The sequence below is a fragment of the Aotus nancymaae genome, unplaced genomic scaffold (assembly GCF_030222135.1).
Source record: "Aotus nancymaae isolate 86718 unplaced genomic scaffold, 86718_ANA_hifiasm-v0.15.2.pri h1tg000046l, whole genome shotgun sequence".
Taxonomy (NCBI): domain Eukaryota; kingdom Metazoa; phylum Chordata; class Mammalia; order Primates; family Aotidae; genus Aotus; species Aotus nancymaae.
The window spans coordinates 1603113-1625046 of NW_026988460.1; the positions used below are offsets into that span (position 1 = coordinate 1603113).

At 37.3% G+C, this 21934-nt stretch overlaps 1 protein-coding gene across 2 annotated transcripts in view; it reads right to left on the reverse strand.

Moving 5' to 3' along the window:
- The window catches only part of SUCLG2 (succinate-CoA ligase GDP-forming subunit beta), a 286827-nt gene that overhangs the window by 102759 nt on the left and 162134 nt on the right, over window positions 1-21934 (reverse strand). For both annotated transcript variants that reach the window (XM_012473799.3, XM_012473805.2), the window contains exons 8-9: window positions 14124-14285; window positions 11636-11778 (exon numbers count right to left, since the gene is read on the reverse strand). In XM_012473799.3, coding sequence (XP_012329222.2) covers window positions 11636-11778; window positions 14124-14285 — 305 coding nt within the window. The remainder of the gene's footprint in view (window positions 1-11635; window positions 11779-14123; window positions 14286-21934) is intronic.

A 21934-nucleotide genomic window follows, 5' to 3' on the forward strand; every position in this document is an offset into this window, starting at 1 on the left:
TTTCACCCACTGCTTTATCCTCAGTGCCTGTAAGAGTGCCTGGCATGGATGACACTCAGTATATTCTTACTTGGTTGATGTTTCTAAATGGCTTTTCATCCAGTTTCGCCATTCTGTGGTCTGGAGAACAAGTCCTGATTTCACAAAGGAGTCTTTGCAGAGCTGCCCTCTAACATGCTGGGAACCCCTAGTCAAGTCATTCTTGCTTTGGAATGAATCTTGACTTCATCGTTGACATGCTGACTTGTACCTATGGCTGAGTTCCTGGCTTAGTTAGCTGCCTGGTACTTGAGTCTCCCTAGAACCAAGCTTTGGCTTACAGGAGCCTTGCCACGAATGGAGTTTGGCCCTTGCACTATAGCGTGGGGTGGGTGGCACTGGCTATTTGCTAAGAGAATTCCCTAACTGTTGTTTGGGAATTGCCTCCCTCTGTGTGTGCTCTGGCTATCTTCTAACATGCTGCTTTCAGTTAAGGCCCCCTCCCTACTGCCACAATCCTTCCTGTGTAACGAACCATTTCCCATACTCATTGCCTGTGGCTGCTGGATGGAACTTCACCCCACTCTCTGCAAAGAGGTCCTTCCCTCCAATGCTTGCCTGACCTTGGTGAACAAGTCTAGTCCTAAAGTATAACCCTGACCAGACTGCCCCATTGTATTACAGTCTTGCCAGACACATGGCATTGGTATCTAGGCTGGAAACTGAACCATTTCAGAAGGGCAACTCATTAACTTATTATGCTTTCCTTCCTGGCTGAGAACATTCAGCTAGATGACGTATATGGAAATAAATAGGCTGACAATATTAAGTTTGTTCTGAAAAGATATTTTTGGGGCATCTGCCATGTTCTATGTACCATTATAGAGGCTACAGATAATGAAGCATACAACAGTTGAGCAAAACAAAAACTATGAATAGGGGAAAATTCAAGAAAACTCTATACCTTGGCTATTTTTAAAGAATATGGAGCAAATGGAAAGTCTACTGAAAAAGCAACAAGAAATGTGAGGCTGGGGAAAGCAGCAGACAAAGTATAATATTTCCGAGCAGTTTTACAGAATTTTTAAAAAGAAGAGACAATAAAGAGATGATTCAGTGATGAGGACTGTGAATTGTAAATATCACATGAAAAAGAAAAGGGAGATGGGCACAAATTATCCCCAAGGTCACATCTGATGAGGGTTATAAAGATGAAAAAAACTCTTAATTTAGAAGCTCACCTCGAGTGTGTAGCTCCTTTATAATGACAGAAAGTTTGGTGGGAATGCATAGAGGAATCAGAGGAATCTTATAAGGTTCTTTAGTAAAATAATCATTTGAGAACTCTAGCAAGAAAGTGGATGGAAAAATAAAGGTGAGTTCATTTTCTGACCAGTAGTAAGTCTTATTCTTGACGCTTCCTAACCTTACTGACCTGAATATACCAGGAAGACATTGAACAGGAAGATATTAAACTGAACAATGGGGAGAGTGCATTTGGCCACCTCTGGAATACTTAGGTAGTTTAGCATCCCATCAACTCAGAGGGACTTTATCAAATACTAACAAATGACTCACCATTAATTCTGAGATAATTTAAACTAACTCAAATTAGTAGTCCACAGAGGTAGTAAATGTATAAAATACATCAAAAATATATAGCTTGGTCCTGACTTTATGTTGATTTTCCATTTTGATAGTTATAAAACTGTTATGTACTCCCAAAGCTTTTCCTTTTCTTCCCTAAGTTTTATGGTTTACTGTGAAACAAAGCTCTTCATACTTGTTACTATTATATTTGATTGTTGACTATATCATACCCTGCTTTAGGCAAACTTGGTTTACAAAGTTCCACATGCTTTTAAAAAGAGATTTTACGTTAGATTTCTTTAAATAACTATCTAAATTAAAAGGTCCATTATTTAATACTGCTAGGAAAAATGATGGTCAAGAAGACTAACTACATGAGAAGATGTTCATCATGCAATGACAGATATATAATAGTGGTTGTATTACAGGAATACAGCTAGGGAATTTTTTTAATACCACACTTTTAGTAGGAAATGTAAATTTGTAAAGGAGAAATGGTGATTATTATTTAATATAAAAAAACCTTCCAAAAACACAAAGTGAAAATAACTTAAATTAGTAAGGAAATCATTCTTAACCGAAATGTTGAAAAACTAAAATTTCCTCAAACTTTACTCATTCCATAGCTTTAAAGGCAATATGTCTAAAAAGCCATTACCAGCATATTCTAAAGGTTCTCATAATCAAATCCTTCCTTTAGGGGAACAAGTAAACTATGATACAAAAAAAATTTTACATTTAGACTGGAGGTTTCTGATTGTCCTTTCTTTAAAAATGTCTCAGCTTGGCATGGTGGCTTGCGTCTGTAGTCCCAGCACTTTGGGAGGCCAAGACAGGCAGATTGCTTGAGCCCAGGAGTTTGAGACTAGGCTGGGCGACAAACCCTGTCTCTACAAAAAAAAAAAGAAAAAACAATTCGCCAGGTGCAGTGGCATGCACCTATAGTCGTAGTGACTCAGAAGGCTGTGGTGAGAGGGTCTCTTGAGCCCAGGAGGCCGAGGCTGCAGTGAGCTGTGTTCTCACCACTACACTCCAGTCTGGGTGACAGAATGAGACCCTGTCTCAAAAAAAAAAAAAAAAAAGGAAAGAGAGAAAGACAGACAGACAAAGAAAAAAGGTGTCTCTATCATATAATCTATGAAAAGCTGCTCATAATTATCCAAAACACTACCCAGGGAATTCTCATTATTCACAGAAGTTATGGTCTATACAGTCACTATAACCACTGAATTAGCAAATACTCAAGCATTGTTCTTAGGGAAATACATAGTTACATTTTTATGAGCCTCTAGTCATAACATTTTCATCAGCAGATCAATTCCTAACTTTGTTTTAAGTATGCTTCTAAGGACACCTTATTTAATATATATTGTTACTGCCTGTGAACAACAGTACTATAACTCATGCCTGAAGTTTACCCACCATCTGTATGCTCTCTGTAGGGTAAATCATAGACTTCTTACACTTAGGAATGCTAGAAAGCATTCAACACTTATGCTTGGGGGCCAACAGTGAAATCATACGCACAAAAAAGGACAAAAATGCAAAAAACATGGCCCTAAATAGACTGCAAAAAGGGCACGTTTTACAGTATGAAAGCTGAAACAAGAATGCAGAGGACTGCCTTGTTTGATCTCATTTGGGAACATGTGCACTGGATGACTAAAAGTTTTCACCACTCTGCACATTCCCTTCGATGACCCTGAAAGTGCTGCGGAATTAAAAATAACTTTTGGAGTACAAATTAATCTTAGCACACAGGCAAATTTTCAAATACAGAATAAGCATATAATGGTCATAACTATACCAAGAACACTAAAACAATGCAGGTTAGATTACAGTGAAATTCCTCCAACACTTGTAAAAGCACTCCTTGGAAATAAATAAGAATCTTATTAATAACTAGAGGAACACGCCATTTCTGATCCTAATATTCATATTGCTATAAACAGATCAGGAGAGCTGTTCCCTTTGTGGGAGTGGTGGGGAGAATACCATTTTTGACTTGAAATTGTATCATGGTATGTTGATTCACGAAATGACAAATTTTAAAAGTCTTAAAACAAGTTTCATGGGAAACAAAGTAAATCACAGTAAAAAAAAATTCTAATATGCATGAAGCGGGCTCAATAAACTATACACAACAGTATTTCAAGTATACATACTTATTATAGTGAGATATCAAAATTTATATGAACAAATTTAAAGACAAGAGTCAGGATGGGTGGGGGAGAACATGAGTGATGACATATATAAAAGTGCCCATTCCCTTGATCTCAGACACACACACACACTCTCACACACACACACACACACAGTCTTGTATTCTAAATCACTGTGAGAGTGACATAATAGAAAACTAGACAAAAACATGAAAAGGCAAGACATAAGGAAGCATTAAAAAATGCTGAATAAAAGAAAAAGAATTAAAAAAAAATGCTACCTCTCCTGTTGGTAAAGAATTATAGCAATGATAGCCAAGACAAGGGAATATAAATGGGCACTCACCTTGCTAATGTTAGCCTCTACAAGTCCTTCAAGTATTATTGAGACAATTCAGTGATACATGTGAAAACCTTAAAATCTGCATATGTTTTGACCCTTGCACTTCTAGGAATTTATCTTGCATGGATAATCCCAGCTTTATGTAAAGTTATGAGTACAAGTAGGTTCACAGCATTATTTTAAATTTGAAACACCCTAAACATCAAATAATAGAGCACTAGTTAAGTAAACTTGTATATCCATTCAAGTAAATACCATTCAGCCACTGAAAACGTTGTAGAGGACTGTACCAGGACAGGCAAAATACCACACGCAAAAAATGAAAGAAAGCAGACTACATAATGTTGTGAATTATATGACACAAGTCTAGTCTTGTCAAAACTAGTATGTGTGTGTGTATATACATATAAAATATATGTTTTTTAAAAAGGTATACATAAATATACATGTGTAATTTTCTTTATAATTTTCTGTTTTGTGTTTCCTTATTTTAATAATTAGGAAAAAGGGAATACTATTTATAAAACATCCTAAAACAAAGACAGAAGACTATTTAGCAAACCACTGAGACAAGCCAATTTCTTAGGCAACCCTATATGGACATGCTGCTCGTTTAAGAGTGAGACAGTCTTTCCTAATTCCTAATTTCTGACGGGGAGTAGGGCAGCATGGAAGGAGGAAAAAAAACGATTCACAGTATCTGCAATCTCCTGAATCCATGGCACACATCCCAACAGACTACATCTCACCTCTACTATATAGCAGAGGAACCAGAGACCTTCATAGTCCAAGGATTTCAGCCTTGTTCTGAATGATTTTCCTAAGTTCACTACCCACATCTAATAATGCCTTTACCAGGCTTTATCTGAATTGTAAAGTAACATCTCAAAAATAGGAATAGTACAACTTTCAGATGCCCTGCCACATAAGATTATCCTTAAGATGCAGAGATTCTTGACATTATTCCTGACCGCTATTTACTGTCTTGCTGAGAAATGCACTTTTTCCTAATTGTGGCATTTAATCCCTTCTTTTCTCAATGCAATATTGTTAGGGAAAAATAACCCTAACTCTTCTAATAATTATGTATTTTTCCAAATTATATGGCATTATACTTTGATTCACAGTCCATTTCTCCTTAACAGTCTACGAAGACATTTGCACAGAGGACTCATAATCAATCCCTGAGCTTGCTGAGACTAAGGACAAAATTTACAAAGTCCCAAATCTGTTAAATTCTTTAAATCACTTACTATAAAACAAAATAGGGTGCATTTAAATCTGCATTTTGAAGACAGAGTAAAGAGTAAAAATCTTATTTTTGATTTGTTTCTGAGTGTATGTCAGTGAGGAACATGAAAATAGATTGTGAGTGTTCCATTAGGGATGGTTTGAAAATGTGGTAGCTATCAGACACACTGATCACGTGGAAGACACAAACCCAAATGCAGTCACCAGCACCCACTTATCACTGAGAAGTATTGGCAGGTAAAGCGGAACAAGCAGAAGGTGGGCAAGGAGGGCCAGGCATTCTTGGAAATTTTAATCAACTGGACACAAGGAAAAGATATGCAAAATTCAACACCTATGAATTCCTGACAGTGGGAAAACTACTGCCAGAGGAAAAAAGAAAAGGGCTCAGGGTGGTAGACAGTTTTCCATCCTCTAGCTTATGCAGAGTGATTGTCCTAAACAAGGAGCTATTCTAAGTGGAAATGGAGACTAAATGACCAACTGCAAATTCATAAACACAAAATAATTTTATTATTCTTAGACTAGGCTATCAGGTTGACTACCATTAGAAAGAATGGCTGCCTGGACTTCTAACCTTTTCCACTCTATATGAAAGAAAAATATATTTTCAAGCAAGCCTGAAAGAATAGAAATGCAGGGTAGTCATTTCAAAAATAATGCTCGTGTTTGTATAAAGTATTGAGCACCATATTCAAGAATAAATTCCTACAAGAGATCTATTTCCCCATAAAGAAAAACGTCACTTGTAGATAAGATATTCCAGCAAATATATGTTGTATGCAATGAAATGAGTTTTGCTTTGTTAAAATAAGTTAAAATGGACACCAGGCCTGAAGAATCTCTGAGCAGACAAAGACAGTTAGGCCTCATAAGTGATCTTAACTTTGCTTGATTTGCAGACATAAACAAAACTTGAGTTATTTCTTGTAAATGCCTATGTTAAAGAAAAACTAAACTGAAGGCTAATTGGAAGTAGAAAGTTCTAGTTATCTAACTGTAAGTTAGATAACTAGAACTTTCCAGGAGGATAGACCAAATAAGGCAACAGGATAACTGTAGCTAATCCAATATTTTCTTTGCTTTACTTTCCTGTTTGCTCTATAAAAGTCTTCCCTTTACATTCTTTTGATGGAGCCTGGAAGCACTTCTGGTTTGGAGCTGCTCAATCTGTGAATCACTGGTTATTCAAATGAACCCTTGACAATTTTACGGCACTTCAGTTTAAGTTTAAACAGCTCTGTGCCTCTGTTATAAGCATGTATGTGAAAGAAAACAGGATATTCTTCTTTATACTCTAAATGTGCAATAATTTAAAAATATAAGACAGCACAAATGAATCCTAAAATATATTTATTAAAATGTAAAGCATTTGCATATACCTGATACTGAAAATACGGCATGCGGTTTTACTTCTCTGGCTTCATATTCTAAAGTTTCTGAAACATATACCATAGAGCACCAAAAGAGCTGGCCTCTTCTCAAGTTTATAACAAATAATATTTTGTTGTTCTTTCAAACATGAATGTAATCCTCCCTTTATTAAATTGTTTCCTTGATTGTCTGAGCAGAGAATCACTCTAAGCTATTGAGTCACTTACACCTTCCATTAATTTCAAAACAACACATACAGTAACACTGACTATCACTGAACCTATCAGACACCTCCAGTTTCTGTAGATGTGCATTTATTCTAAATCTGTTTTGGAAGTGATCATGGAATGAAACACTCAGAAAATATAAAAAAAAACTAAAGTTTTCACGTGCTTTAGAAAGATGTGCAAGTTGGTACTTAAAACTATGCTTTAGGGTATTATTTTCATGTCTACAGATGAGGCAATAGAAGTTTAAAGAAGTGTATTCAAATGGCCTATACACCCACAAAAAGGTGCTCTACCTCATTAGTCATGAGAGAAGGGCCACAGTGAGATAATACCTCATACTTACCTGAATGACTAAAATTGAAAAGACTAACCAAAGATAGCAAATATAAAAGAGAATACAGTATACGATTCCAATGACATTAAGTTTAAAAATAGGCAAAACAAATCTGTGATATTAGAAATTAACTTTGGGGGCTGGGGACAATGGCTGCTGCCTGTAAGCCCTGTACTTTGGGAAGCCAAGGTGCGAGGACCCCTTGCCTGAGCAGCAAGGTAAAACCCCATCTCTACTAAAAATACAAAAATTAGCTGGGCATGGTGGCACGTGCCTTTACTCTCAGCTAAGCAGGAGGCTAAGTCAGAAGAATTAACTGAAACTGGGAAGTAGAGGTTGCAGTTACCCTTGTACCACTGCACTCCAGTCTGGGCAACAAAGCAAGACTCGGTCTCAAAAAAAAAAAAATTACCTTTGGGGAGAAATCAGGATAGGAAAATGATGGGGACTAAATGAGGAGGCTTCCAGGATGCCTGTCATGGTCTATTTCTGCATCTGGTTGGAGGTTAGATAATATGTTTACTTTAATAATTCACCAAGCTGCATACTTAAAATTTGTATACTATATGTAGATTATACTTTAATAAAAGTTTATTAAATTCTTTAAGTGAAATTAAAATTTTATTATGAAAAAATAAATAACTCCCACATACCTTTAGCTACCTAAGATGACAGCTAATCTCAAAATATGAAATTATTTTCCCTCTACATGGAAAGTGTGCATGTGCGTCTCAATCTGTGTAATAAAGCAACCCTCTGAGGTAAGTACTGCTATTATCACCACTTTATAAATGAGGATGCCAAGGCGCACAGAAGTTAAATAATGTGCCCAAGGTCCCACAACCAGTAAGTGGTAAAGACAAGATTGGAACCCAGGCAGGCTGGCATGAGAACCCCACTAAGAGTCCCTTCCATTCTTCAACTCGTCCTTGCTGCTTAGGCAGCACATTTCTTCATGGATATTTCAAGGACTTTGAAAGTATGACTCAAAGTTGGATCTAAACCAGGAAGTACAATCAAATATGATGAGCTGCTTTTTACTAATGCCAATCATGTACTTTTGCTTTCCAAAATCAGGCCTCCAGAGAGCAAAAGATTTGTGTAACAGAGTTGGGGTCACTGGGGAGATTTATACCAAGTATCCTTTCCTCGTATTCACTTCACAAGATGTTTCATGTAAGTGAACACATGGTATTTTGTGTAAGTGAACACAACATATTCTAGATGTTACATTTGCTACACCTTTGGAATTCTAAATTCATAGAAACCGGAGTATAATTTGGAAAATAAAAACCCAAGGATAACATTCTATATAGTGCTTTTCTTTTAAACGTCTTCAGATTCTTAACAGAAAACCACAAAACTCTACTTCTGTTTTCTATTTTGTATCATTTTTACTCCTTATGATTTAAAGAATACTAATGCTTAGAATTCTTTAAATCAAAATGATGAAGACCACCAGCAGAACAAACTCTATTACTTTTCTCTCATCTCAAGCTCAGCAGGAAAATAAGAGAATTATAAAATATTTAATGATACACTTCATATGAATTCAGTTTAGTAAGTGAGTTATCTTGAAAAGACTCTTATTTTAGTCGGCTTGGTAGAGGAAATTCATTTCATATACATGATAAAATAATAATAAACACATCAGTTGTAGAGATACTTGTGTATCTCTACAACTTAGGTCCAAGTGAAAATCAGCATTTGAGTTAACAAGCAAGCAAAATAAGTTAAATTTTCAGCTCTACGGCTGACAGTATGAGTGAAAATATATGTCAACCTGTAATACCTTTATTGAATGACGCTGTGTTTACTAATCAACAGAATTATCTTAGACATACTGCAAATAAGTAGTTGTTAATATCAGTTGAAAAGGGTTTAACGAAAACGGGTGTTTTGTAATTCTGACTTTCTGTGTATTCAACTAACTAATCCTTATATCTAACAAGATACTCAATATCTTTGAAATAGTTAGCATTGGGCTCTCAGGAACCTCTACTTTTGGGCAGGTGTACAGGGTTCTACATGAAATAATTACTGCCAAAACTACAGCCAGTTTCCTCGCAAAATCACATCAACTCATCTATACTATTTTTTAGGTTCTGTTCTCTAAATTTTGTGAAATGAAGCCAGGATTGAAAATACTCATTATATTTCTATGCTTTTTAACCGGTTTTGAAATTTCAAGATTTGGAAAAAGTACTGTGAGATGAGCTGTGCATTCATTTTCCTGATATAGCATGAGAAAAATAAAATAACTCCCACATACCTTTATCTACCCAAGATGACAGCTAATCTCAAAAAAAGTTGAAATAATCCAAGCATTTGAAAATATTCCATAAAGTCAAAATTTTGGAAAAGAATTTTTTTTTTTTAAATGGCTCTGGCAGCAATTTTTCCACTCTCCCACCCCACCCTATAGTTTTACAAAATTAAAATTTGAGGTAAGCCACTAAGAAAAGCTATTTCAACGAACATTCAGTGATTGTCCTCGTAGATTTAATCTCTCAATGGCTCTCTATTATTCTTTGCACTGAGTTTCAGTAGATGCTAAAAGTTCAGTGTTTTATTACAGTCGTCTGTCCTCTGGGTACTTTGTGGTTCAAGCAGCTTTAAGGAGCTGTGTATCTTGTTATTCATAGATTTCAATTGGTTTGGAAATCTCTGGGAGGAAAATGATTCTTCCCTTAGAAAGTAGTAGGAAGAAAGAATAAGTGAATTAATACATGATTAGAGAGCCACCGATAAGGTGTTTCTACCTAACCAATGAAAACAAAGTGCTTACGTAAGTGGAAACATCGTTCGTTTTGCAAATGCTTTCCTCATGGCTGGCTGCCTTTGAACTTCAATAACTTGCTATTCCAACAGCATTGGAAAATTGAAAATAAGTGCTAGTAAATACCTTGCTGTCTATTTAATGAGTCAGAAGAAAAGCATAACCAAAAACATAAGGTCACCAACTATCTAAGTCATGAGGAAAACACAAGTGTACTACCAATATATGACAAAATTTTATATATGCAAAACAAAATAGGCTATTGCCAGGTTATTTATTAATGGGAAGCTTCCATATTTAATTCAGAACACATTTCTGTTTAAAAATATCTGGTATTATTTTCATTTATGGTTTTCTTAGTAACGATTCAGATTTCCCACATCTTCAGCTATTTTAGTAACCAACTCAATTTATTAGATATTCTAACAAAACTGAGACAATTATTCTCAAAGTTTAGGCCAATTGTGATGGCTCATGCCTGTAATCCCAGAGCTCTGAGAACCTGAAGTAAGAGGATCACTTGAGGCCAGGAGTTTGAGACCAACCTGAGCAATATGGTGAGACAAAAAATTTAAAAATTAGCCAGGCATGGTGCCATGCACCTATAGTCCCAGCTACTCAAGAGGCTGTAGGGGAAGGATAGCTTGGTCCCAGGAGATCAAGGCTATAGTGAGCTATGTTGACACCACTGCACTCCAGCCTGGGTGACAGAATGAGACCCTGTTTCTAAAAAAAAAAAAAAAATCAAAAAATTAAAGACAAACTTTTCTATCAAATTGTTGTGGCATATACCTACTTCACAGGCCTGTTAAAAGAATGTAATAAAAATCCACGTACATTAGACTTTCAAAATATTTTGATCTTTCTATGTAATAAGCATCTACCTAAAACCATGTTATAGTCAACTGAGTACCTACAGGTGAAACAAAGCATGCTGATATTTAGCTTGGTTAAATATTAATTGAATGCCTATACTACTCCTAGCATGGATATGGTAGCTACATTCTAGTTAGCTATGTTCAAGTCAAAAAGATGCACATGAAGCAACAACAGAAACTATGAAACCAGGTACAGTTATTTGCTGCTTAGTGCATGTGTTATAAACTAATGGTCAGAGATGAAAATTAGAAAGCATACAAAAGAAGGTGGGGCTATTATTTCTCAGCGATATATGATCCTATAACCCTAAAATTTTCCAATATTTGGTAATAACTTCAGCATCTTTATGGAAGGAATCATAGTATGACTTCCCTCTAAATCATGTAAGCATAGGACCAGTCACTTCTGTGTAAATTACCCAAATAAAGTTCATGCCAATGTTTTGACTGGGATATTGTATCATTTTTACTTCTTTCCACCTTTCAGGACTGTACGTACAACCTCTGAAATAGGATCCCAGGAGCTGTTTATAAGCCTTTCACTCAAGACTAGAGTTAAATCTTCATGTATTCCAATGCGATATAAAGTAGAAGTTGCATCTGGTGCTGCGAAGTAGACATATTGACTTATTAACTCTTAGCAGGAGGAACAAGTGAGCTCTTGATGATGAGAAATTAAACCAGCATACAATCTCCCAGCAAAGAGAAAGGCTACCTTAGGATCAGCTGTGAGCAATTTGAACGCTTGATATACTTGAGCTTCCTTGACACCACCTCCAAGATCCAAGAAGTTGGCTGGCTTCCCACCATTAAGGAAAATGATATCACAAGTAGCCATGGCGAGCCCAGCACCATTCACTGTGAAAGGCAAATGGGACACAAGACAGGCTACATTTAGCAATATGAAATGGTCCATAAACATTTTCCCTCCCCCATATTGCCAAGAGAGAACCCTGTCATTGCCAGGCCAATTTCTGTCCTGTTTGGAATTCCATTCAACCAGATAAGTTCATAGACTTTTAGGATAAAGACTCAGGACGTGTATATGCAAACAATGAAACAAAAAAGACTTGGGAATGAGAAAGAGGATTTACTGAGAAGTTAAATCAATCTGGGAAACAGAAAGAAGAAAGGGTTTAAGTAAGTAACTGATTTGGACCACTAGTAAAGGAGGGAGTTTTAGGTTATGGAAAGTGTCAAGAGGCAGAGAGAGAGGAGGCAGAGAAACAAGCTATGATAAGTTTCTAGGATCTATGAATTACATTCTTTTTAATATACTTTAAGAAACAGGAATAAAGAATGGAATTCTCTTAATGTTTTGCTTGCTGAGAATATGCTCCTTTGAATGTGGCATCTCTAGGATTGAACCACAGGGGTCCCAACTCTTAGCAGGCGTTTTATACTTTTTTACACTTAGTACAGTCATGCATGTTTATATAATGTTACCTGTTAGAAATAAATGAACAAATGACAGCCCAAAAACAATATTCCTATCCCCTTGTTCCTCTTTCAAATTAACATAAGCAATGCTTACCAGCAACCCAATCACTTAGTACAGTCATACATGTTTATATAAAGTTGCCTGTTAGAAATAAATGAATAAATGACAGCCCAAAAACAATATTCCTATCCCCTTGTTCCTCTTTCAAATTAACATAAGCAATGCTTACCAGTAACCCAATCATTAAAACTGGAACCAAAATGTGCCAACATCTTAGGAGCCTTTCTTAAGAAAGTGTAGGTAAAGAGTTTTAACATCAAAATTCTTGTTTTCCAGAGCTAAGTTTTATTGATCAATTGTACTTCTTTTGCTTCTTAAGCTTAATTATATGAAATTACTTTCCTCAGGTTAGAAAAAAAATCTCCTGAACACAGCAGAAACTCACAAGGTAAAGTGTCCTTCATTTTTCTGACCCTCCAATTCCCTAGAAAAGCCTATGAAATGTGACTAATTAAGTATGGAGTAACTAAAATAAAAATAGTTTATACAGAATCTGAAAACAATTTGAAATGTGTAAATCATAGATTTTTAGGCTGCTACATAGTCAAACCATGCACATTCCTACAGAGGTTATAAATAATCTGTATTTAATTTGTTTTAAACCCATCATTATACCTTTCCCCTTTCTAAATGCCTACAAACACTGACAGTGCATTAGCTTATCAGGATCAGAACAATGTGAGTGATCTGGTACATTATAGTTATTGCTCCAAAACAAAGCAAGAGCTTTTGGTATCACTTGTAATTGGATGTCATTTTCTATTGTATTGAACAGCAAACTCTTGGATGAGGTCTCTTCAGTTCTGAATATAATGATATTGTTAGTTTAATGAGCTACAAATCATTTTTATTATAATTCCATTAAGATTAAGACCTCCTTTTCCAGTACAACGAATTGGTTCTACCAGAAACACAGTCTTGTGCAATTAAGTCAGAAGTGTATAAATCTGAGCACGATAAGCTGTGAACAATAATAGAAATTGTATTGCCTCTATAGACTCATTCTTATCTCAGCTGAAGCCATTTTCACAAATTTAGATGAGTGTGATGAAATCAATTGTTTTACTAATAAACTGGCATAATGGATTAAACATTTTATCCTTTGGTTATCACAGAATCTGGAACTTTAGTAAAGTGATTAAATAAAGCATATGTCCTCTTCTATTTCCTCAGATAAAGGAATTTTGTTTTAAACACAAATTTCAGAAGAGTTCCCAGCATATTAATACTGAGTTGAGCAGCAAAGGTTCTAACTTTTTACTAAGCAAAGTTTAACTGAGATGCTTTAAGTCAGTAGTTCTCAACTGGGGTGATTTTTGCATCCCATGGCCATTTGGAAATGTCTGAAGACTTTTATTTTTTTATTAACTGATATGTGTTTGTTGTCACAGCTGGGGATTGTGAGTAGTATCTAGAAATTAGGATGCTAAACATTTTATGATGTACAAGATAGCAAAGAATTATCCCACCCAAACTCTCAATAGTGCCAGAGTTGAGAAATGCTGCTTTAAACCAGTGACCATTAATCAAAACAAACTTTGAGAGGAAACTTGGATTGTTTCCTAAGACTTTTCAGCCACACAAAAAAAAAAAAAAAAACACGTATGCTTACTTCTTCTTGGTAAATAACATTTCAGAAATCAAGAGTTCCTAAATTCTATAAAAATCCACAAAGCATTCTTTTGATATAACTGCTTCTTACCAAAGCAGGCAATGTTCCCATCCAGTCCTATGTATTTTAGATCATATTTGGCAGCTTCATTTTCAATGGGCTCATTCTCTGATTTGTCGTCCATAGCAAATATGTCTTTTTGTCGGAATTCTGCGTTGTCATCAAAGTTTATCTTGGCATCAAAACAGACAACTAAATAAAGAAGAAAACAATCATACCTGAGTATCTCTTGAGGATCTATAAATTAAGTTCTTCAGGCTAGTAGACACAAGAGAAGGGAAAGTAAGTACAATCATTTTTTTTTTCTCTTGCCACAGGCAGGAGGGGCTGCTGTGGCTTCCTTGACCTTTAACTTCTAGGGATTGGTCCCTGTTGTCAAGGGACTTATATTCTAGTAAAGAGCATAGTAATTTGTATCTGTTGGTCTCATTTCAATAGAATAATATCAAAAGTTGGCATCAATCATTAAAAGTTACAGACTGGCACAGCTCCATAGATACAGCTTTGATTACTTATTTTTATTATACATTTTTAGTAGTTAACCACTAGTCATCAACTTTCTCTTCTATGCAAAGAGAGTCTAGGCAACAGTATTAATACTTTTGTCCTCTTTTGTCCTTTTTCTGACATAGTAAAGTGCAATTTTTATTGAATCAGTATCCTCTCTAATATTTCCAAAAGATTTAGTGGAAAGAATGCCAGGCTGGAATCACTCAATTTTTATTTGATCCTTAACTAACCTTGTAACATTTATTGAAACTAAAAATTGTATACACTTGACTCTTGAACAACATGGGTTCGAACTGCGAAGGCCCACTTATAGGTGGATTTTTATTCTCGAGATGTAAAGCCCCAGAAGGTCAAATTTTCACATACATGGGCTCTCTGCAGGGCCAACTGAAGGAACTGAGTATGAACAAAGTTTTGTATATTTGAGATTCCTGGAACTGATTTCCTGCATATACTAAGGGACAACTGTATATTTAAAATATACAACATCATGTTCTGACAGACATATAACACAGTGAAATGATTACTACACTGAAGCAAATTAACACATCTATCTTCTCATTTAGTTTTTGGTTTTTGTTTTTTAGTGTGTAGGGGAGAACACCTGAAATATATTCTTTTAGCAATTTCCAGCATACATTATTAACTCTGTAACCTTAATAAAATAACCTAGTTCTTCTCTGGGCCTTGGTTTTTGAATTGAAGAAAATGGGAATAACAATCCTTAAAACTAGGGCCATGTCCTTGATTTGTGCAGGACCATCTTATGGTGCTTCAGATCCAAGTTATAAGACATGAAAAGACCAAGAATGGTCAGTTACAATGCCAGGATGCCGGGCATTATTAGCGCAATTGTCTTCAGCTTCTGCTGCTGGTGGAAATCTCCTGGACCCAGCGAAACTCATTCTGTGACAGAGAAAGACTACAGGGAGCTTTCCTTGATTTACAGATGTACACATACAATCAGGGAGAGACTGCAGTGGAGAGGGTGGCATTATTGGTATCTGGGTTCTGACACCTTTTATTATCTCTCTTAGAGTAGAAATTAGTGTTCTGTGATGCCATGTCATGTCACCATAATGCTCTTTTATTTAACTTGGGATATTGATAGCCAGAAATCTTTGACTAATAATTTACAGATACTACCTATTCTTCTTCAGCATGGCTGACAGACAGCTGACTCTTGAAAGGGAAAAAACCACGGAGCATTTTTCACTCACTGAAAAGCAGTGGCTATAATCTGCTAATTTTACTTGATTCTTATGAAAATAAAACATTGTGGTATGTGGCATGCTGGCATTAGAGACCCTGGGTAGAAGGTTTTCTCCAAGGGTTTCCCTACCACAATATTCAAACACTTTGATACAAATCTGTGTAGACCGGCATATTTATATCTAAGAATACTTGTTATAAGTATAAATGCAGACCACACATGACTTAAAGCAGCACTGAGTGCTGACAAGAGAGAATCTTACATGGGAGTTAATGTCTGCTTAAATCATTAGTCTTATCCCAAAATGCCAAAATACTTTGTCTACACACTGTGAATAGTTGGAGTGAATGAGTAATTACTTTCCAGAATATTGAAATCCTAATGACGGAATCCTACAATTACCAAAGGATTTGGCCAATGTTCTCTGCTTGCTGCACTGGCATTTTTCTCAGCAGTTAATGACCAGTATAATAATCAATAGAAAAGCAACTTCATTCTTGGCTTTCCACTGGGTTTATAAGTACATTCTAATTAATTTATTAGTAATTTTAGTTCCTCCATTCCTTGATGGCAAGACTACTTATAACCGACACCTTCAAAATAAATGGGCAAAGGTTATCAAATTGACTTCCTAAGGGAAGAGTTTCAAATAAAGGAATTCTTGATCAAGATCAATAAACAAGTAAATCAAAATAGTTTCAAGCTGATCTTTGCTCCTTACAAAGACTACAGTTACAAGCTGCTTCAGAGAGAGAATAATTAATGGGTATGTATGCAAAGCTCAGAAGGCAATCCCAACTACATGCCTGCAAAGCTAGATTTTCAGAGGATGCTTTCCTGTGGTGGGACATTCTCTCCAGGAATCATCTTCACAGATCTTTGCAGTTAACCCAGAGCTTCAAAATGGTGATTATGGGATACAAGAAGTGTATATCTACAATGTTTCTGTGCCAATTGTTCGCTCTCTGTAGAGAAAACTAAACAACCTAACTGGATCATTGCAGCATGTATGTCTAAGTGTTTTGGGAAGTTAAAAGCACTACCTAAATATGAAGTAATTAAGAGAACTTAGGAGTTAAGAAAGGGGATCCAAAGTGAATTGTCATCTTCAAGACCTGAGTCTTTAGTGGGTAAGGGATGGAAAACTTTAAGGATGTATAGGGATTCTTTTAGACATACATTTGTTATGCCTGTTTTATATTTTAAAAGTAGTCTGTGATATTGTGATTTATAATAAAAAATATGTATTTTGGTCTTCATCCCTAATTCCTGGCATAGAGCTCTAAAACCCTTGTGATTTCCTAAGCAATAGGGGTTCTAGGAGAATGTTGTGTTCTAACATTTGGACTTTGACCCCGATTCCTGATGCAGAGCTCCCAATGCCTTGGGATTTTCTGGAAGATAAGAGAGTCTTTTGTTTTATTAAGATAAGTCTTGGTGGAGGCTTCTGTATGGGGCTGGTTGCCAGAAAGACCAAACTATGATTAGATGCTTGGAAATTTCAGCTCCACCTCCATTTTCCAGGGAGAATAATGGATCATCCCTATGTAATAAAGCCTCCATAAAAACTTCTTAACTTTGAGGTTACCAAACACAGGGAGGTGCTAGAGGTGGCTCACCTGTGGAGTGCAGGGAAGCTTGTCACCCCTTCATGCATATCCTGCCTTATTTACCTCTTCATCTAGCTATTCATTTGTATCATTTAAAATATCCTTTATGAAAAAATTAAAATATCCTTTATAATAAATCAGCAGTGGTAAGTAAAGTGCTTCCCTGTGTTCTGAGAGCCATTCTAGTAAATGATGGGACTCAAGAAGAAGTCCTCAGAATCCCCAATTTATAGCTGGTCCATGAGAAGTACCAGAGGCTTGGTCTTGCAAGTGACAGAGTCAGTCCCAGAAGACTGACTCTTTAACCTGTGGACTCTGACTCTAACTCCAGGTAGATAATGACAGAATTGAACTGCATTATAAGATACTTAGCTAGTGTCAGAGATTAGTCAGTGTGGGAAAAACTCATATATCTGGTCCCAGAAGTGTTCTTCTGTGTTGAGAGTTTGGTAGAGAAAAATGTTTGTTTTCCCTATTACACATAGTTCCAAACAAACCAAGTGCTTTCCTGTCTTACCATCTACAATGTTGAACCATGTAAATGCTTTTCCTTGAACTTGACCACTTAATGTAGACTGGCATCAAAAATACAGGGTATAAATGACAACTCTTGGCACTTCCTAGCCAGCTATCCCTCAGCATATTAACCTCTCTTAAACCCAGGCCTTGTCTATACAATGGGGATCAGAGTATGTTCTACCTTAGGTGTTGGTGGCAGGAGAGATTGTATGCAAAGCGCTTTGCTTCCTAGACAGCAGGTCCTCACAGGTTGTTAAATGACCGCACCACCTTATATGCACATGCTTTTTAATACTTAGAGCTTCCCATTATTTCAGCCCAGGCTACAGAACTCTCCTCTCTCTCTCACAGTAAAAATCACCTGTTCCTTTATAATCTGAAATTTCTGTTTAGAGCAAATCTAAGCAAATGTCTATCATAGTTTACATATGTACAGGTTACCCATGGTTTTCAATAAAAAGCTATCTTCTGAATAAATAAGAATTTTCCTAAAGGAAGGATATTAATAGTTGGAATTTTAGGCATCACAAATAGTAGGAAACAAGATTTTTAGATTAAAAGATAAGGGTAAGAGGCTGTTGGGGACCCTGAAATCATATCACACTTGCGGATAAGGCCAAGGCTAAAGATTGGTACAGGACATCGCCAAATGAGGATCTAAGCCAAGGGTAGCAAACTAAGGCCCTCAGGCCAGTCCTGTTTTTATGGATAACAGATTGGAACACAGCCACATTCATATTGCCTATGGCTGCCTTCGCAAGACAAACACAGAGGTGAGTAGTGTCAATAGAGACTGTAAGGCCCACAAACCCCCAAATATTTACTAACTGGTCCTTGACAGAAAAAGTTACCCAATCCTTGCTAAGTCAACTCTTACATTTGTATCCACTTGTCTTAACCAAGTCATAGATACACAGGTATCATATTTGATAGTGAAGGAGAAACTTAGAAAATGCGCATTCCATTAACATGAAAACCAAAAATAAATAAATAAATAAATAACAAAATAAACAAAAACCTGTGGCTGCACAAAAGGAGTAGATTAATCCTTGAATACTAACTGACTCTTACATGCTTATTTCCCCCTGTAGGACCCTTCTAAACGTATTTCTAGAACTGACGTGTTAAAAATGGATTGATGTCTATGTCAACAGCAGGGCAATAAAATAAACCTGCCTGCTCAAACCCATAACTTTCTCATTTAATAAAACAACAAACAATATAAAATGTATTTTCAGAGGTGCTGAGCTTGGTCCAGACATTAAGATTTTCAATGTCGGGAGGAGATCCAAGATGGCCGCTTAGGAGGAACTCGGGAATGCAGCTCCGAGAGAAAGCACAGAGGGTGAGTGGACGCCGTATTTCCAGACTGATTTTTACTGCCCACAGAACAGGAGATTCACACGCAGAGAAGCCACACGGGTCGCCAGCGCCGCTGGCGCCGCTGGCTTGAACGGCGCAGCCGCGGGGCCGGCACCCTGAGGCAACGGCTCACTGTATAAAGTGAGAGAGTCTGAGTCCCCTATAAGCCAGCAAGGGGAGCTGAAACGGGGAGCCAGGCCAGCGCCACGAATCTCAGAGCCGCGGCTTTAGCCAACGCAGCGGCTCCGGAGGCAGATCGGATGAGGCGGTGTCCCCTCTTACCCAGCAAGAAGACCTGAAACACAACTGAAACCGGGACGGTCCAGCTCTGTGGAGGAGGGGCGTTCTCCATAGGCACCCTGCTGTTCTGTACCAAGGCAATCCGCCACTACAGAGACTCCGTCACTACAGGGGCGGGCCAACATAGCGGAAGCAGTTCTAACTACACCCAGAAGTTCACACGGAAGCTGGGTGGAGCCCACAGCAGCTTAGCGAAGCCTCTGCAACCTGAGTGTGACTAGGCTGCCACCTTGTGGGCAGGGAAAACAGCAACCGCACAGGGGAACATCAGAAAACAGTAACTCCCTGGGACAGAACACCTCGGGGGAAGAGCAGGGGGTTTATGAGTTCTGCCACAGCAGACTTAAAATTACCAAAATCAGAAAGACAACAACTACAAAGTCAGCAGGTGGAAAAATCCACAAAGATGGGAAGAAACCAGCGCAAAAAGGATGAAAACACCCAAAACCAGAACACTTCTCCTCCTACAAGGGATCACAACTCCCCACCAGCAAGGGAACAAGACTGGACGGAGAATGAGTGTGATGAAATGACAGAATCAGCTTTCAGAAAGTGGATAATAAGAAACTTCCGTGAGCTAAAAGAACATGTTCTAACCCAATGCAAAGAAACTAAGAACCTTGAAAAAAGACTTGACGAAATGCTAACAAGAATGGACAACTTAGAGAGGAATATGAGCGAATTGATGGAGCTGAAAAACACAACACAAGAACTTCGTGAAGCATGCACAAGTTTCAACAGCCGAATTGACCAAGCAGAAGAAAGGATATCAGAGGTCGAAGATCAACTCAATGAAATAAAACGAGAAGGCAAGATTAGAGAAAACAGGGTAAAAAGGAATGAACAAAGTCAACAAGAAATATGGGACTATGTGAAAAGACCTAATCTACGTTTGATAGGTGTACCTGAATGTGACGAAGAGAATGCATCCAAGCTGGAAAATACTCTTCAGGATATTATCCAGGAAAACTTCCCCAACCTAACAAGGCAGGCCGAGATTCAAGTCCAGGAAATACAGAGAACACCACAAAGATACTCCTCTAGAAGAGCAACCCCAAGACACATAATCATCAGATTCACCAGGGTTGAAATGAAGGAGAAAATACTAAGGGCAGCCAGAGAGAAAGGTCGGGTTACCCACAAAGGGAAGCCCATCAGACTCACTGCAGATCTCTCAGCAGAAACCCTACAGACCAGAAGAGAGTGGGGGCCGATATTCAACATCCTTAAGGAAAAGAACTTTCAACCCAGAATTTCGTATCCAGCCAAACTAAGCTTCATAAGTGAAGGAAAAATAAAATCCTTTGTGAACAAGCAAGAACTCAGAGAGTTCATCACCACCAGACCAGCTCTACAAGAGCTCCTGAAGGAGGCACTACACATAGAAAAGAACAACCAGTACCAGCCACTCCAAAAACACACGAAAAGGTAAAGAGCATCAACACAATGAAGAATCTGCATCAACCAAAGGGCAAAACAGCCACCTAGCACCAAAATGACAGGATTGAATTCACACATAACAATATTAACCCTAAATGTAAACGGACTAAATGCCCCAATCAAAAGACACAGACTGGCAAATTGGATAAAAAGCCAAAACCCATCAGTGTGCTGTATCCAGGAAACCCATCTCGCATGCAAGGATACACAAAGGCTCAAAATAAAGGGATGGAGGAAGATTTACCAAGCAAATGGAGAGCAAAAAAAAGCAGGAGTTGCAATTCTCATCTCTGATAAAATAGACTTTAAAGCAACAAAGATCAAAAGAGACAAAGAAGGACATTACATAATGGTAAAAGGATCAATGCAGCAAGAAGAGCTAACGATCCTAAATATATATGCACCTAATACAGGAGCACCCAGATACATAAGGCAAGTTCTTAAAGACTTACAAAGAGACTTAGACTCCCACACAATAATAGTGGGAGACTTCAACACACCACTGTCAATATTAGACAGATCAACGAGACAGAAAATTAACAAGGATATCCAGGACTTGAACTCAGACCTGGAACAAGCAAACCTAATAGACATTTACAGAACTCTCCACCCCAAATCCACAGAATATACATTCTTCTCAGCACCACATCACACCTACTCTAAAATTGACCACATAATTGGAAGTAAATCACTCCTCAGCAAATGCAAAAGAACGGAAACCATAACAAACAGTCTCTCAGACCACAGTGCAATCAAGTTAGAACTCAGAATTCAGAAACCAACCCAGAACCGCACAGCCTCATGGAAAATGAACAACTTTCTCCTGAATGTTGACTGGATAAACAATGAAATGAAGGCAGAAATAAAGACGTTCTTCGAAACCAACG